Source organism: Taudactylus pleione, unplaced genomic scaffold, assembly GCF_031769625.1.
Source record: "Taudactylus pleione unplaced genomic scaffold, aTauple2 ptg000788l, whole genome shotgun sequence".
Lineage (NCBI taxonomy): Eukaryota > Metazoa > Chordata > Amphibia > Anura > Myobatrachidae > Taudactylus > Taudactylus pleione.
In genome coordinates, this window is record NW_028285190.1 from 2,075,451 (window position 1) to 2,094,888 (window position 19,438).

General features: G+C 41.0%; 1 protein-coding gene across 1 annotated transcript in view; it reads left to right on the forward strand.

The window, feature by feature from the left end:
• Positions 1-19,438, forward strand: part of MYO3A (myosin IIIA) — a 210,841-nt gene that overhangs the window by 142,575 nt on the left and 48,828 nt on the right. The window contains exons 27-30 of the mRNA XM_088457809.1: positions 2,651-2,719; positions 2,818-2,941; positions 4,636-5,404; positions 7,794-7,938. Of these exons, the coding sequence (XP_088313935.1) occupies positions 2,651-2,719; positions 2,818-2,941; positions 4,636-5,404; positions 7,794-7,938 (1,107 nt within the window). The remainder of the gene's footprint in view (positions 1-2,650; positions 2,720-2,817; positions 2,942-4,635; positions 5,405-7,793; positions 7,939-19,438) is intronic.

The following is a 19,438-nucleotide window of genomic DNA, read 5'->3' on the forward strand; positions in this document are numbered from 1 at the left end:
GCTATTTCTGACTTGCTCTCACTGTCACTTGCTGTTTCAGAACCCTGGCCAGCTTCTATACAGCAGCTTGGTGCAAGATTTTATTCTGCAACTTTGCTGTACTAAAATTGTCAAAGCTCGGCTCCCTGTTGTCACAGATGAATGGTTCACACACCAAAACCTTCCTTGACAAATGCTTCATAGAATAATGAAAACCCAATTAAAATCTGTCCAGTGTCTCAAGAGATTAGCCCGAATAAACAGGCATACCCCTGAACCGGGTACTTTATTTTCTATATATAGACATGTTGTAAAATGTGGGTGGAAGTTGATTGCTATCAGCCTTCATCTTCATATTCTGACCAAACAACAGAGCCCAGAAATGCCGGAAGTGGACTGACTGCACATAGTATTCAAATTGGACCCGTCATTCAGCAAATAGCACTTAACTGCAGGATTTGCTTGTATGCGGCTGGCTTAATACCATCCTACCTATTACCCTAGTCCTAGTGTAGTAAATGTAGAATGGAATGGAAGGAATGCAGGAGTTCAGGTAATAATCTTTCCAAACTGAATACATAAATGCAAGTTATATAACTTCAGCTCACTAGCACATAAGTTTAAAATACCTCATATATGCGCATTTTCTATCCAAAGACAGCAGAAAATGTAAAGAAAACTTTACCTTGACTATAATTTCTAAAATAATGTTCCCCCTTTAGCAAACATAACAGAGATGGATTGGTATCTGGGATTCCGGTTGTTTGCCAGATACTCCAACAGACCATTCTCCTGCAGGAGAAGAAAGCAGAACTGAGAGCCTTATGGCAGTGCCATACCTGATCACTTTGCGTTACCTTGTCAGTTTGGCAGCCTGGGCATGCACAACAGTGCGCCCTTTCACCCCATCTCTTTTCCCCCTCTAAATACTTTATTAATGAGTAAGGGCAGAGTTACCTCTGACCTCCCTCTTCCTAACCCCCCCCCCCTTGACTTCTGGCATACATTCTTCTCTCTTTGCTTCATTTTTTTTTCTTTTTCTGTTTAATTGTACTTCTTCACTTCTCTTGTCGGGCTACTTCTCACAGCCAATTTATCAATTTGATATATAGTTTGGAATTGTAAAGCCGGCTGTCGGGATGCCTCCTGTCAATATATCGACAGCAGCATCCTGATGGTTGGTATCCTGACAGGGGTCGGGTAAGTATACAGTACTTACCCTCCCCCCTTCTCCCCCTATCGCTAACTCTCCCTTCTTGTAGCCTAACTTTCCCCACCCTACACCCTAACCCTCCCCGTTAGTGCCTAAACCTAAGTCTCCCCCCTTTGTGCCTAAACCTAACTGTCCCCCCTTAGATCCTAACCCTAATCTCTCCCAGTGGTGCCTAACCCTAACCCCTAGGGGTGCCTTACCCTAACCCCCCCCTAACTCACCCCAAAAAAACTAATGATAACCCTGCTATGCTATCTAAACCTAACCCTTCTCCCGTGCGGCTACCACTAAGGGTGCCCCGGGCTTACCTTGTTCAGGCAGCTGTCCCATTGTGTTCCGGAGCGTGTTGGACTTTCAACGTCGGGATTGAGACTGGCAGCATCGCGGATGCCAGTCTCATAACTACATCCCATTTGTTTCATGCCATCATTTTAATCAATACCTCCTATTATTTCCAGCCAGGCACCACGTCGATACCAGGGTATGAATAGAAGTATGGCCACATCAGAATGGAGACATTGCCATGTAATAATGGGGCATGAACAAACCTGAAACGCTAGGCTGAACTTAAATGTGCGTACACACTAAGCAAACTCATACAATATATTGTTCTAACGCTGATTGGAGCGATATATCAGCCACATCGCTCAGTGTGCATGGGTGATGGCGCGCTCCCATGTGTCGTTGGTTGCATCTTCTCATTCGATGTGCATGCACGGCAGATCAGAAGATCCAGCGGCTGACACCATGCCTCTGGATGCGGCAGGGGAACAATATATCAAGCAGTCATACACCAGATCGTATATTGTGCCGTCATAGCTGCCAGCACTGGGTACACACATCATCTAGTGTGTACCCAGCATAACACTCCTCCTATACTCTCCTCTAAAATTTGTGTTATGCATACAAATGTCAGGATCACGTGGCTCCTGTTAACCACCGCTCTTCTGCGCACATTCATATCTCTCTGTATTCTGCCTTTGGGACAAAGGTCTGCAAGTGCAAATAGAAGAGATTTATTAAACCTTCTAAAGAAGACAAGTGTAAAAGTTGGCTTTAGCAGCAACCAATCAGCTTCTCATTTATCAAATACATTATATAAAATGATAGATAGAAGCTATGCTATGTACAATTTCCCTACCTGTCCTCTTTAGAAGTTCTGATGGACCTTCCCCATGGTGTGAACACTACAATGGTTGTATTGGTGCCCTGAGTGGCAGCTGCCCCGGGGACCATGTGTAAATCAAGCATTACAGTTTATTATTATAACATAACCACTTTTAACTTTTTTTTATCTTTATGAAGTGCAGTATTGGAGCTAAATTATGTCCTAAAGTATGTCATATTAATTTACTGTAGACCATTTGTGGTATGTTCAATAAGTCTTACACTGTATATACTTAAGTAAACTTAACATATACTAAGGAAAACAGATGCATTATCATATTCTGTTTAAAGCTTACAGGGGCCATATTGTACGTAAAGAAATACACACAAAAGAAGATTTCGTTATAAAGTTCCAAGCACGTGCGTATGCATTTTGCTCCCAAAATACAGTACCATGATTTTTATTACAGTAACATCTGAATTTTTTCATCACTCGTGTGTCCTGTACTGTACTTCAGGTGCCAGAGGTTACATAGTAAGAAAGAAAAGGACTGACATGCTAAAACAAAAGGATGAGGCGGCAACTACAATCCAATCTCACTACCGCGGCTTTAAGGAGAGAAGGAGTTTTCAGAGAAAAAGGTATTACAGTTATGTAAACAGCAATAACTTTTGTTATAACATGTTCATCATATAGTCACTGTACAGTATGTAGGGCAGTATTTCCCAACCTCTGGTCCTCAAGGCACACTAACAGTCCACGTTTGAAGGTAAGCCATACTGGAGCACAGATAGCTTAATTAATATCGCAGTTATTTTGATTTAGGCATCTGTGCTCAAGCATGGATAGCCTTAAAACCTGGACTGTTAGTGCGTCTTGAGGAATGAGTTTGGAAAACACTGATGTAGGGACTCATGGGGCTGTAAAATAAGGTCTATTTCTTTTTTTTGTTTTCAAATAAGCTATTCCAATGTTTGGTGCATACTGTACGTAGGCCTTCTTATGTAAAAATTTCATTCAACAGTCCTCAACAAACTTGAAAAAACTGTAAAAGGCTTTTAATAAATAGAAGTGTAATTAGCCTTTAAGCAAAAAAAGAAACACTATCATGGAATAACAGGTAATATTAAAGAATAGCTGGCTATCTCTGGCAATTGGTTCCCTATGGAAAACTATTTAAGAAGGATCATGGTGGTACATCCTATTATCGCTATCTCCATCTCAGGAGCAGAGGACTTGAAGAGGAAAGTTTTTTATTTATTATTATTTACGATTAAGATTTTTTTTCTAAAGTCACAATATTAAAAAAAAAACCTTTTTCTTTTTTACAAGATTTTAATTTTTTTAAACTATTATTAATTTTCCTCAAAAGTGAAACTGGAAACCCAAGTCCTCATTTGTACTGTATGTATGCAGAATGCCCCAAACTGACTGTCAAAGTGGTATCAACGGTGAGTTTAGCATCCCAGACAGATTTAGAGTTGGGAGGACATCATTTCCTAGCCAACTCTAAATTACAATGTAAAACTCAAACTGGCTAATATTTGTGTGCTATAGTATATCCAATAACAGGTGGTATTTTCCCTGCATGCAAAAAAAAGATTGCTTTGCCCCCACTTACATTGCAACATGGTTTGTCAAGATGCAAATTTGTATTGCATTTAAAAATAACTGTAATTGAGAACCATTGTCTTATTTTCTGCTGATAAATACACTTGCACTGTGTGCAATTGCTGGATAAATTAATTAGTTGCTAGACACTTTATTAAACCATAGGCTATTATGAGCTGTTAACAGTTACAGTATATTCACTATTCATCCAGCATTATAATAACCATCTCTATGTTGTCTCAGTTGTCTAAGTAGCTGGTATTAGTCCCGGTTGATGTTATCTTTTTTTCACAATTAATTGACTTTGGAATAGTATTTTAGTGTAACATGTTTTATTCAAATAGTATTTTCAGTACTCAAAAATAAATGTGAACATGTCTTCCATATAAGCCAACTGGAATGTAGTTATAACCCTGAAACAATTATGAGTCTGTTGTTTCATACTTCTAAATTAATATATCGAGTACTTTTTTCTTTAATTATAAGTACTCAGAAAAAAGTTACTAATACTCTAGTGGCTTCCATACTCTGGACAAGTCTCCTCTATTTTCTGTTACTAGTCGTAAGTAAATTATACTGAAAAAAAAATAAGTGTCAGCACTTGGTGCCATTGAGTACCATCAGCAAAAAAACACTGAGTACATGTATATTTTCCACAAATAGAAAAACAGTTGAGCCAATGACCTTAAAACAATAATACAATACAAAATTGATGCTTTGACAGGGAATCATTGCAGAGGAAGCAAGGTAAAGATACACATGACGTGACAAAAAATGACCAACCAGAGGAGAAGACTGACACTGAACAAGCCATTGAAGGCAAAAGTAAAGAGGAAGCAGCCGTCGTGATCCAAAGTCATTTCAGAGGTTACCAGCAAAGGAAGCAAACAAAAGATGAACGCCAAAGAAAACAAGATGAAGACAACTCACAGTCTTCTGAACAAGAAAGAGAAGATGCCGTGGAGCAGGAAAATAATCAGTCGATGTCTAAGATGGACATCGACGAAGATGCTTGCCCGAAGCAGGAAAATAACCGCAGTGACTTAGACGTTGATACAAATGACAATAGAGAAGATAAAGATAAAGCTGCTACAGTTATCCAAAGCAACTACCGTGGCTACAGAGAGAGAAAGAAACTCCAAGAGGGGAGGCAGGTAGAGATAAAAAGTACATCCTCGTCCAACAGTCACGGTTTGAATCATTCTACAGACAGCGAAATACAAAAAGATCACCACCCAGTTGCTGGTGAAAAAATATCCCAAAATGACGAAGCGTCCAATGAAAACAGTATAGTAGATCTTGGAAACCAAAGTGATAAAGACAAGGCAGCGGTAATCATACAGAGTAATTACCGGGGTCTAAGAGAAAGAGAAAAACTGAAGAAAGAAGGAAAGTTAAAGAACAAGAATGACACATCAGAGGAGGACAGAGCACGTAATAAAACACTGTGTGTGTTAAAGGACATTGAAGATTTGGCCCTCTTCACAGAGCAGGTGAGTACAGCCCAGTATAGGTCTGTCTCTTTCTACCTGGTGACTAAATTGAAGCATAAACAAGGCACCATTTAATTGAACTCTAAATTATTTAAGGATTGGAACAAGTTGTTTAGGCGCTCCCACGTATTAACAGAAATAACATGGCCCGATTCTGAATCCGCTGTTTCCACACAATTTTAGAGAACTTTATTCTTGATAAGGAAGTGTGTATACTTTACACTTCCCTCTCTCTCTCTTTCTCTCTCTCTCTCTCTCTCTCTCTCTCCCTCCCTCCCTGTCTCTCTATACCATACAACTTTCTTTCCCTCCCTGTTTCTGTATACCTTACACTTCTCTTTTTCCCTCTCTCTGGGTCTCTCTATACCTTACACTTCTCTCTCTCCCTCCTTCTGTCACTCTCTCCCTCTCTGTTTCTGTTTACCTTATACTTCTCTCTCTCCCTGTCTCTCTCACAAACCCTTCTCACGAGACCATGCCTTTTTTAGGCAGGCATTGGGGGTCCCGAATTCAGATTCCTATATGTGGGGAGGCATGGACTTTACCCCCAGGTCTCCTGGCTTATACCTTACACTTCTCTCTCTCTTCCCCCCTGTCTGTCTGTCTGTCTGTCTGTCTTTCTATACTTTACACTTTGTTTTTTCTCTCTCATTTCACACTTCTATATTGCTCTCATTTTCTCTCTCTCTCTTTACATCACAGTAATTCGTTTTCTCTAATTCGTCCTCCTATGAAAGAAATGGTTCAGAACAGTTCTGCCTCATAACTTTCCAAATCACATATCTCAAACAGAATGTCTGCGAGATGTCTGTTAATATGGCAATATGTAATAAAAGTGGCATTGGTGTTTTCTTTCCAGTTTTGGATGCAATTTAAATTGTTTCATAAAGAGAACTCGTCTTTGTTTCTTGTTCTTTCTATTTTATGCTGGTTCTTGTTAATTATATTAATTGTTTTAGTACTGTAAATAGCAATTTTGCCACACTCTGTACTATTGTATTAGAAAACCTATTAAATCATATTAAAATAAATAACTCCAGTGTTGATTAGGGCAATTGTGATGTATCCTTCCCCCTATAGCTGAAAATGATGGCTCATGACTTCAAATCCCCATCAAATAAGATAAATATATTGTTTTGCCATTGCGAGTTGCAGGGGTGTGGGAAACATACATGTTTGCATGTTCTCGCACCCTATTACATAGGGAGGGTTCTAAAAATGTGCGAGCTCTATCCTTGCACGTTTTCAAAACTCGGACCCTATTACATTTTTTGCCCATGGAATATAAAGTCCAATTATATAGTCTCCCAAAATGTTCTCATTTTACCCATCTTACCATTGTTCAGCAATTAAATGTATTAAAAGACATTTCTGAACACTGGTAGTGTCACCCATAGCAACCAATCAGATGCTTTCTTTCATTTTCTAAAGTGAACTCGTAAAATGACACTTTTATACCTGTATTTGCTAAAGTGCAGATTTTTAGAAGTGGTAATGTTATCCATAGTAACCAATCAGATTCTGCTTATCATTTATATAGCACCTTCTAGAAGATAATAGTTAGATTCTAATTGGTTGCAGTGGCAAACGCAGGATTTCTAGAGGGTTGTTTCCAAATGCTTGATTTTGTGGCCAGTCCATGAAGAGGGCATAATTAGTACTCATACAGCTTTAATATGCGTCATACAATGTGTATTGTGTGTCATAATTCCAGCATATACAGGATCACAGTAAGCCATTAGATGCGGCAGTAGGGCCATCCTGCCTGAGCTGGATGTTTTTATTTTAGATGTGAGCACCATTCCAGAGCATTGGAGCAAGTCCGGGAGCCTAGAGGAGCAGCAGAAGAACCTAGCACTTCCCTGGACATATATGTACATATTGGGCTCTATAGCAGTGCATCCCTAACAATGCATATTTTCCAGATCTCCTAGTTGGTGCACAGGTTATTTATTACTGGCTGATACATGTTAAAAGATCCCACAGGTGGTGCTAATTATTTCATTTGTGATACTGAGAAGAACATGTGGCACTAGTAACATTCAATTATATTATTATTTCTACTGTGGTCATGGTATGTGCTGGGGAGGGGAGTTTCCAGGCAGATGGAAACCCCCCCTGCGTTTGACTATGGGTTGCTGTGGACAACAACTCTTCTTCTAAAAACCTGCACTTGAGTAAATTTACCCCTTTGAATCTGATTGTTTGCTATGGGAAATGCAACCTTTCCAGACCTGAGCGTTCATAAATGTTCATAAATGTCCCTCACTGTTTCCTATTTCATGTAGTTTTATAAGAGAAAAAGCAGAATGAGGTCTCTTTTATTAGGAGATATGTTTCCAAATGCTCAATAGATGTCTCATTGTGCTTTTTTTCTAATACTTTATAGATCGCCAGATTGTCAGAGAACTATTTAATTTTACAACAAAGGCTGAATGAAATGCTTATGTGTAATCAACTCAAAACGGAGAACACTGCTGTTTACTTAAGGGAGAAAATAATGAAGGAAAATCATCCACATGAAAATGAAATAGGTACAGTATGATATCTTTATGTTTCAGTCCCTGACATGAGGGTGAGGAAATGTGCACTGAGGATTGGGGAGAGTTGCAATGAATCTTGTGCCGAGATTTGTTATTTGAGGCATATTTTCAGCTTTCAAAGGAATCAGAAATCCCAGTGCAATCCCAGTTGTTGCTACAGTACAGTAAGTCTCTATTCTGGAATGTTTCATTTCCAAGAACCCTACTTATACTGTACATCTGAATTTCCAAGATTAGTGTGAATGTGGTCCTATAACCATGCCTCCCAACTGTCCCGATTTCAGTGGGACAGTCCTGTTTTACAGGAACAGTCCCACTGTTTCATCCGTGGGTTGCCATGTCCCGCAGAAGTTGGGGGGGAAGTTGGGGAGGACGCTCTCACACCACTGCTCTACATGCGCAGGTCACCCATGTATACTATGTCAGCTCTACAGGGTGTGTGTCAATCCCCCTGTAAGCCAATTGCAGTGATGGTACCGCCCCCAGGCCATGTTAACACCTTTATTTATATAGTTATGTTGACGGACCAAACTTTATGTATTTGAATGTCACTGTTTTCTGTTTTATAATGGTGTGAGAAATAGAATTGGCTTAAATACCAATATGATATTTATTATGAAAATACATATCATATTGGTTGTGTTCCATGAGATTTTCAAAGTTTTGTATATTTTATACACAGAGGGCAGATTCATTTTCCTGCAGTGTTAACCGCCCGGGTTTAATGCCCGGAGCTACAGATGTAGCCATGCTCATCTATCTCACGATGCGTGCGTATTGCGGCATTGATGGCGTGCCTAATGTGCCTGCACCTATGGCGTGCACATGCATATGCCATAGACTTCAATGGAGAAACGTCAGCTGCGACGAGTCACAGCCCAGTGAGTGCTGCGCTATGCCGCAATACGTGTGCCCGTGCGCACGCATCGCGGCAACAATGAGCATGTCTACATCTGTATTCAACTATCAGTCAATTTAGCCATGGGGTGTACCAACAGGTAGTGTACGTTAATCCATAGATTCTGCAATAAGTGCTGAAATCTATGAGGCTGCAAGGAAAAAATCCACCTTCTGTGGATTAATGCGCATGGATGAGGCGCTTCATTGAATAAAGCAGGGCTGACAAGTAGTCGCAGGGTACACCCCACGGCTAATTGAATCTGCCCCAGAAAGTGGTTGCATTCTCTGGAGTGTAGTTTTCTTAGTTTACAATGGAGCTAAAGCATGTGTGAACTCTTTACATTTTTCTGAATTTCTACATAAATATAACCTTAAATCAAGATTATGGGAACTACAAAAATCAAATAACACAATCAATGACATAATAATAAGGTGTAAGTTTGTGTGGCTCTGCCCTATTTAAAATACATAAGCTTGAGTCTTCACTACCAAAGTGTAGTTTTCCACTCAGGTTTCAGTATGAGTGTTATGCTTCTATCAAAGGAGTTATCTAGAAGAAAATGTTGATGATTCTCATCAGGATGGAAAAGGTTTCAAAATAATCTCTACAGACTTTGGACTTCACCAGTCAACTGTACGGTAGATAGTGTACATACAGAGAAAATTAATCTCCCCAGGAGTGCTCCCAAACAATATGGCATTTAATATTCCCGGTAGATCACAAAGAGCCCAAGGGCAAAGATTAAGGATTTGCAGGCCTCTCTTTTATTGGCTAAACAGTGTTTGAGTGTACCATCAGTCAAACTCTGGACAATAGCGTGCATGAGAGGATAGCAAGGAGAAAGCCACTATTCTCCAACAAGAACATTACTGCCTGTTTAAAGTTTGATAAAGGCCACCATAATTAGACAAGAGACTACTGCCAGAATGTTCTGTAGATAGATGTAGATAGAATTTTTTAGCTTAAACAATCAGATTCTAGCTATCATTTACAGAATGTACTATATATGAGATAGCTAGTATCTGATTGGATGATATGTGCAACACCTACTCCTCTTTAGAATGTTTGATAATAATGAGAACATTTATTTTTGGAGAACATAGAAGCCTTGTCCCAATCATGAAACATGGTGTTAGTGGTGTCATGGTTTGGGGCTATTTTGCTGACACTGGTACAGGACAGCTTGCCATCGCTAATGTACTGCAACTATGAATTCTGTATTGTCCCAGCAAATTCTTAAGGAGAATATCAGATGTTGGGTCTTCCTGAAGGACAATGGCCCTCATTCAGAGCCACTCGCTATTTGCGGTCGTTCGTTCTAAAACAAGGGGTGGCTATTCAAATGAACCGTTCGCTGTTTGCGGTCTGTTCACTCCTCTATGTCTGAACGAGCGAACAAAACTTGCGGTCGTTTTTTGAAAAAATACGCCCCCTGGCCGCTCGCATCCTACGTCATGTCCGCTATTTATTAGATTAATCGAGTACATCGACCAGGGTATGAACTGCTCGCTATTCTTGGGGCTGGTGTTTGCTACCACAATTTTGCGAGCAGTTCTGGCTCTAAAATAACCCAGTGACGTGGTCAATGACGCTGCTGTTTTAAATATGCACACCCATAAAACGCCCGTTTTGACCTTTAAGCACGCCTGCGATCGGATCTCCACTCCCCGTTTTCAAGCACCTTCCCCTGTTACCACCCACATACGCCTCTTTCTGTCACTCAAATTATCAGGCATTCGCTATTTTGCGAGCACATGAATTTCGGCCGCACTGAGTTGTTCGCGCATGCGTATAATGATCCGTACGCATGCGCAGTTGGGCAAACATCGCTCGGAGCGAACGAGCTGCCACTTACGAGTGGCTCTGAATCAGGCCCAAAGACTCTAAAGCCTGCCTACAAAATACATGGTTGATATAGAAAACATTTTGTGTTTTGGCTTGGCCAAGCTAAAGTCCAAACCATAATCCAATAGATATTTTTGTGGCAGGACCTGAAGCGAGGTATTCATGCAAGAAAACCCACCAATATCGATGAATTTAAGTAATTCTATGAAGCATTAGTGCTGCCAAGGGGGTCCGACCTTTTTCCAAAAACATAGATTCATGAACTTTTTCTGACAAAGGAATTTATTGTTGGATCATTTTGATCAATAAGTGCATGAAAAAGCATATACAGTATCTGTGTGTTATTTGATCTATTGGGTTCTCTTTATCTATTTTTATGATATAGACGAAAATCTAAAAAAAACTTAATGTCACATTTATACAGGCAAGTTTACAATTTTATAGGGTTCACAAACTTTCTGGCAGCACTGTATTCACCATTCTTTTCTTCTATGTTTACTAATGAGTTTGTGGCTTTCTCTGACATGGTCATATCCCAGTGTGCCATACATGTCCATTCCCTGGCTGTTATTGAGGCAATCTGTTTTGCATATGTGCCGGAAGGATTCCCTCCTGCTTGTCAAGCCCCTGGCAGTGATGTAGTGGACTGTGATCACCTAATCACTGCCAAAATAGTGCTCCAGAATGGCACTCTGGGGCACATGTTCTGGGAACAGTAGTGTGCAGAAGGGAACTTAGTTTTCCCCAAAACTCTACTTACCTGATCAATGGGAATCAGTATGTAATGCCGGGTGTCGGGAATTCTCCTGTTAGAATACTGACAGTGGCATCCTGATGGTTGGTATCCCAACAGGGGTCAGGAAAACTATACTTACCCTCCCCCCTTCCCCCCCTAACCCTCCTTTATTGTAACCTAACCCTCCCCGTTAGTGCTTAAACCTAAGTCTCCCCCCTACGTGCCTAAATGTAACCCTCCCCCCTTCATGCCTAAATCTAACCCTCCCCCCTTAGTGCCTAACCCAAACATCCCCAGTGGTGCCTAACCCTAACCCTCCCCCCTAGGAGTGTCTAACCCTAACCTTCCCCCCAAAACCTAACCGTAACCCCGTTATGCTCCCTAAACCTAACCCCTCCCTGCGGCTAACACTAAAGGCTTACCTCGTTCGGGCTGGCGTCCTTCGACGTTCCGGCATTGGGATTAAGATAGGCGTCGGTATTTCGATGCCTATCTTAATTCCCTTGTCGGATTCCCCTGTTGGTATTGAGACTGGTGGCATAGCGGCCGCCGGTCTCATAACTACATCCCGATTAATGCATGTGCTCTGCGAGAGGAGCTGTACTCTGCGAGAGGAGCAAATGCCACAAAGGGTGGTGAGTAAAGCCACAGGGGTGGGGAGGGGCTAATGCTCACAAAAGAATTAGTGGCCCTGTGGTTGGGTGGGTTATACATATATTTATAGTGACGCATGTTGGTGGTGGTTGTTGGCAGGGGGGGTTGTGCCACAGACAGGGTCTGGATATCTATTAAAACTAGGGGGTTGGGATTAATGCTCTGGGTGATTCTATTGCCAATAAGGAATGGGAGGTACTATTACAATGGGGGCCTAGAGACGGGGGTGCTAGACATCCCCAAGGCATATTTTATTCAATAAAATATTTATATCCATTTTATAAAATACATTCTAAGCTTAATTAAATAAAAACAACCAGACAATCTCAGTGTTTAAAAAAATAAAATAAAATTAGCCATGCGTATAGTAATGAATGAAACTATAAGCTCCATGTTGTGAATTCCAATATTCTCTGTACAATACTGCATAATATAATTGGCACTAAATACATAAACAATATTTATAATAATATAATAATATGAACTACAGTAGTTGAGCTCTGGTGCAGGGGCAGAACTATGGGAGACAATGGAGGCGCCTGCCGCCGGGCTTCAGCACTGAAGGGGCACCTCCTCCATTGTCCTCAACATATTTACCCCACTTAGGGCTGTAACTATGTACCCGGAGTGTACCGTCACGGCCCGCCCAATACATGGCACCCCTTCCCGGCACAGGAGAAGCCACCATACACTAGTGGAGAGCTTCATATCAGACCATCAGCTGCTGCCTTCGTCTATTTATAGACTATCTGCATGCGTAGGGCTACATTACAGTGTCAGCGGCTGTGATGAGGGAGGAGGGGGCACCAAATTATAACTTGCCTCCGGGCGTCTGGGATGAACTTACGCCACTGCTCTGGTGTTTTCTTTTTACCCTTTTCCAAAAGCTAGTAAAGTATGTAATATGTCATTTTATTATATTTGTCTATTATGCACTATAGCCTAGTGTGATCCACATACATTTAGGCTTACCTACTGCCTACGTATTTGATATCCTTGCCCTAAGATTATTGTATGCTATAAATCATAATATAGAGAGTTGAGATCGTAACCTAGAAATGTACTTATTTTTCGTACAGCCATCTTGCTGTGTTTTTTCTGATTAATTTAATGCAAAATACTCCGTACTATATCAAATATATCACCTGTTCATTTTTCCAAAAACAAATTAGCATTTCCAGAAAGCACAGTCTGTGTTCTTGCTTTCTACTTGAGCAGTGTTACTGCGTCAAGACGATATCTAAAGGTATTTACAGGTTCATTTAGTTTTTGCTATCTTCTGTCAGATTCCATTATTAGAAATGTTTTGAGGCAGAAATTGTTGTTACCTGATAACTTTCAGCTGATGAAATGAAGCCGTTGCTTTCTTTTTGCCATTTAGATCTCAGATGCTAGAGAAAGCAAATGATGTTCTTTTGTAATAAGAAACATGATATGTTTGCTGATCCATACTGTATTGAAACTGTCATTGTCTCAAATAGAAAACAAAGACAATTAAAAGAGAAACATTATTCAATTATTAGTTGTACCTAATCTTATAAACCAACCTAAACATAAATTGAAATGTATTGTAGTGAACGGGGAAATAATATGATCAATGTGAAAGCCCAAGTTTGAATCTTTTCAGTTTCACTTGATAGAAGTCAGCTGGATTTTCCAGCACACAAGAAGATATTTCAAAGAAATGTTAAAACATTAATTATTTCCACCACATTATTTGTGGATATCTGATGATAATAATAATAAACAAAAACTATTGTATATAATCTTATTAGATGGATGTGCAAGAAATTAATTGTATTTTAACCACTGATTATAAAGATACATTTTATCATCATGTGATAGAACCTATCTCTGCAACTATAGGATGGCAAAATGGACTTACCCACTGTGTGTAAATATTTGGTAGGTGGTACGGGGGTAGAAAATCTGGAACCTCACTTCGAATATTGGCATTGGGTGTCATTAATAAATTATTTGATTTTGCCTGATCAAAAAGACCCTTTAAATGTGTTTTAATTTATTATAGACATTTTTCTCAGCCAGAAGTCAGTAGAATTTTATCAACTTATTCTATTATTATTTTAATGTTTGCAAAGAGCCCCAGGGCTATGCAGCACAGGGCTGTTTGGCTCTGGGGGGGGAGTCGTTTACTAATTTCGTCAAACTAGTGCGTCAAAGGTCTTACACTCCAAATGCCTTATGTCCATTTCTAAATAAGACACTTAGGGCCTGATTTGGAGTCAGGCGCTTTTCTGTACAGTTGCGGCAGGCTACTTAATTCCTTGTGCTAATGAGAGAATACATCTGTATTTTCCATACATCTATGCGTCTGTATGAGAAACCTATCCTGCCCTCTGTTTTTATGTTCGTAGCTGTATCCATCATCATCAGTACCTGGATTTGCACGCACCCTAGGCTGGTTGCAAATGATCCGTCTTAAACAAGCATCCAATTTCCTACCACATGCTACGATCATGCACGGCAGTCGGCTAATACACGAACAGTACTCCCACGTGACGGAACAGTTCCGTAATTTCACATAATCGCCAACCCATTTACGGACCACAAATGCCCGTTTTATGGAAAGTGTGACCTATTGGCAGGCGGATTATTCCATATTCCATACACACCTGTGATCTTCATCAATATGCGCAGGACTGATCTGGCACATGCTCAGTTACCAATTTCTTTCTATGGCACATGTGCAGTATTTTGAAATCCGCGAGATCCATCCACAATTCCACTTGCATCTGATTCAGAGTCATGCACCTACTATTTAAAACATACAGTAAAGACAAAGACAGAAGCTGAATGTAGAATATATACAGTGAAGTAGAGATGTGCATGGACCCTCGTATTTTGGTTTTGGTTCTAATTAGATATTTGAGCCGGGCCGTCTTTGCTGGTTTTGTTTTTTGTTCTAATTCGTCACCCGGTTTTGGTTTTGCCAAAATGTCGTGAATGGTTTTGGTTTTGAATTTTTTCAAAAAATTGACAAAAAAAAGTATTATTATTAACTTCAATAACATTAATTTCCAGTCATTTCCACTCAATTTTGACCACCTCACAGCTTACAATATTGTTCACCAATATAAGCCAAAGGCTGGCTAAACGAAGAAACAGAGCAGCGGCACAAACACACGGCAGTTATTTCTGTTTAAAAATGTTTTGCAATTTAGCCTTTTTGTTGAGCAGTTCCCCAAAATCTCCCCAACCATAAAAACAGTGTTACCGTACCTGCGGGTTGGATACAGTGCAGGTTACAGAGCGGGTTGCATACAGTGCAGGTTGGATACAATGCGGATCAGATACTGTACAATGCGGGTCGGATACAGCGCGGGTCAGCTACAGTGAGAGTTACACTGCAGATCAAATACAGTGTGGGTTGGATACAGTTCAGATTGGATACACCAATGGTGCACTTATTGTGACAGAGGGTGCCAGCGTTGTCCTCAGTACGAAGGGTGCCGGTGGTGTCGGCTGTGCGATGGTGACGGTGGTGTCGTCTGTGTAGGGATGGCGGCGGTATCCTCAGTGCGGGGTTGCTGGCTGTGTCGGCAGTGCGGGGGTGCCGGTGCTGTCCTCAGTGTGGGAGTGCTGGCGGTATATATCCAGTATTTATCAGTGTAGAGAGAGAGAGAATGTTTTACAGACTTCTGGCTCTTTTTTTATGTTTATTAGTCACCTACCATATTTTTAACAGTTGTCGCCTGGTCCACGCTAAGGGGCACGTCCGGGTACATCTACTGAAGATGATAGTGACTGAGGACCAGACTCAGATCCCCTCGCTAGATGCGTTCGCTCGCATGATGCGTATGCAAATTTGGGAAGGCACATGGCAAGGCATTATTACGCCCACTATGTCTTGGCGTGCGATCGCTCTGTGTATGCAGACGCCCACCAGCCTGTCTTAATACTCCCACTTGTGCATGTCATCTCCAGGAAGTGTATTCAGCCATTGGTACATTGGGTGCCATCGGATGCGATCGAAGCGCTTGAGGCAGACCATACCCAATCGCAAGTGTTTCAGATGTATTAAAGGAAGGCAGACACTGCATGTTAGTTCCAAGTAGCCATGTTGTTCATAACCAGCACACAAAAAACCACACCCACATCACAAGTAGCTGCACCTTATAATAGTCTACATAGCACCACTAGGTGGTGCCAAATACAGAAGATTAACATTACACTAACATCTCCCCTTTTTAACATATGCTATAACATAACTATAAATTAAGTCTGTCAGGTGGCTGTGACTGACGTCCACTATGAGTATAGACAGGATTTCATTGAGTTGAAGTTGAACTTTGTTGGGCAGGAGTCTGTATAACTCTAGCAGGTGCTAATGATGGACTGCCATCCGGTATGCTTGCAAGTTCCATATTCTCATTTTCTCCATATTCTTCTGGTATAACAACCTGTGGCCTTTCAAATTCCTGACTTGCCATTGGTGCAACTGGCTCCATAATCAGACCAGGAGTGGAATGTTCAACATTTTCATGTAGAATTGGCCGCTCAGCTACTCGCAAATCCACACGATTGCGTCTGTACAAAGTTCCGTCCACATCCACAAGATATGAGCGTGGTGCAACCTTTCGCACACAGGAACCAAGTCTCCAACGGCCAGTGCGATCTCCTGGAAGGGACTTGATACGAATTGGCTCACCAATAATAAGTTCAGGCAACTCCTTGGCGAATTTATCATACCCCAACTTAGAAATCTGCTTCCTCTGCTGTATCATCTCTGGTACACCTTGTACTACACTTGGATAAAGTAAAGTACTGGCTACTGGCAATGATGTTTTAAGCCTCCTCGACATTAGATGCTGTGCAGGACTAGTCCCCATGCCCTCGGTTGGTGTATTCCGCCAATGTAATATGGCCTTCCATGGGTCTGTATAATCACTGCTAGCTTTTTTGCACAAAGTCTTCACTATCTTAACTGCTGATTCAGCTTTACCATTTGATTTTGGATAACGTGGGGATGAGGTAACATGCTCAAACTCCCATTCAGAGGCAAATCGTCTAAATTGTTCACATGCAAACTGTGGTCCGTTGTCTGAGATCACTCTTTCAGGCTGACCATAATGCGCAAATTGCGATTTGCAGCGCTTTATTGTAGTTTCTGCGGATAAGTCTGGGAGAAGCTCAATTTCCCAAAAATCAGAATAATGGTCCACTATTAACAGAAAGTCTATGCCTGCGTAAGTAAAGAAATCCATGCTAACAATCTGCCATGGACGTATTGGTATCTCATGTGATATCATAGGTTCTTTCTGTTGTGCATGTGCATATTCATTACATGCTGAGCAGTTACTAACATAGTCCTTAATTTCACTTTGCATGTTAGGCCAGTACAATGTATCTCTTGCTTGTCTGTAGCATGCATCACCTCCAAGATGGCTTGAATGTATACGTGCCAACATCTTGGATTTTAAGGATTTTGGTATTATGACTCTTGGTCCCTTGTACAAAATGCCATTCTGTATGCTGATCTCGTCTCTAAATGACCAATAGTCCCTCACAATGAGTAGGGTCTCTTCTTTCAAGGCTGGCCATCCAGCCAATACAATGGATTTCAATATCTGCAAGCTCTCATCAGTCATGGTATGCTGCCGAACCTGATGCAGACGCTGATCAGTGACATTCAGATAATCTGCTTGGTTAATCTGTGCAAAATCAGTCATCACCTGATGCATGGTGCAGACTGTATGATAACTCTGGACTGCTCCAGACTTCCCATGATCCAGAGCAATAGCTCTACTAAGAGTATAACTTATGTACATCTCAGGGCCTGGCTTGTAAGTGACACAGAGATTATAATGCTGCAAAGTTAACATCATACTCTGAAGTCTTTTAGGTGCACAGAGAAGAGGCTTCTTAAAGATGGCAATTAGTGGTTTATGATCAGTCTCCACAGCAATCATGTCCCGGCCATATAGAAAGTAATGAAAATGGGAACAAGCAAACACAATACTCAAGCACTCCTTTTCAATTTGCACATAGTTCTGCTCAGTAGGAGTCAATGCCCTTGAAGCAAATGCAACTGGTTGTCCTTCTTGCATCAGGCAACATCCCAGTCCATTTTTACTGGAATCACTCTGTATATTGACTGGCTTGGTAACATCATAATACTTCAGCAAAGGTGTAACTGTGACCAAATGCTTTATTTCCTCCACTGTCTTATCATGTTTTGGAAGCCAGTGCCATATCGTATCTCTGTCCAGAAGTCTGCACAGAGGTTCACATACTTCTGAAAGGCGAGGCATAAATTTGGCTAAATAGGTCACAAATCCAATCAAACGTTGCACAGACTTTACATCTGTGGGCGTTGGCATTTCTAAGACAGCTCTAACTTTTTCAGGGTCAACTTTCAAACCTTCAGAGGACAGGATATGACCATGAAAATGAACCTCTTTCAATTTAAATTGCAGTTTCTTCACACTAAGTCTTAATTTTACTTGCCTGCAACGATCCAACAGTGCTAGTAACTTGCGGTCATGATCATCCTCTGCTTCCTTTTCTGTCTCCCCACAGCCAACAACAAGAATATCATCTGCTATCGGCTCAATGCCGCAAAGTCCAATCAGCAATTCATGTTGTTTTTGCTGGTAAACTTCAGGTGCCACGGAAACACCAAATGGAAGTTTAAGCCATCTTTTTTTACCCCAGGGGGTCCAAAAGGTGGTCATATAGCTGCTTTTTTCATCCAGCTTACATTGCAGAAATGCATCACGTGCATCAACCAGCGTAAAGACTTTTGCTTTGGGAAGCTTATATAAAACATCCTCTAATGTTGGCATAGTATAATGAGATCTCCGCAGTGCTTGATTTAAAAATTTAGGATCAATATAGATTCTTAACTTGTCAGGCTTTGCCACAATGACCATATTGCTAATCCAGTCAGTTGGTTCAGTCACAGGTGCAATATGCCCATCTGCTTCATACTGATCAAGTAAAGCTTTCACTCTTGGCTTGAGGGCTATAGGCACATTGCGTGGAGCACACTGGAATGGTGGAACACTAGGGTCAAGTTCAAAATGTACTTCCCCAGGAACAGACTTCACTGGCCCATTGAACACATCATCATAGGCATCTATTATTTGCGCTTTCCTTAATGGTCCAGACAAATCATGTTCCATGTTATGCAGTTCAGCAGGAATAGTAAATTGCATCAACCCCAAACGCTCACAAGTGGAACCTGACAATAATGGTTTCTGATGGGTGTCCACAATTTCAAAAGTTAGCATGTGGGTATGTCCACTAATGACACATTCTGTTCTGAACCGTCCCAATGACTTCATCAGGTCCCCAGAATGCAACTTCAGTTTAGTGTCACTTGGCAGTAACCG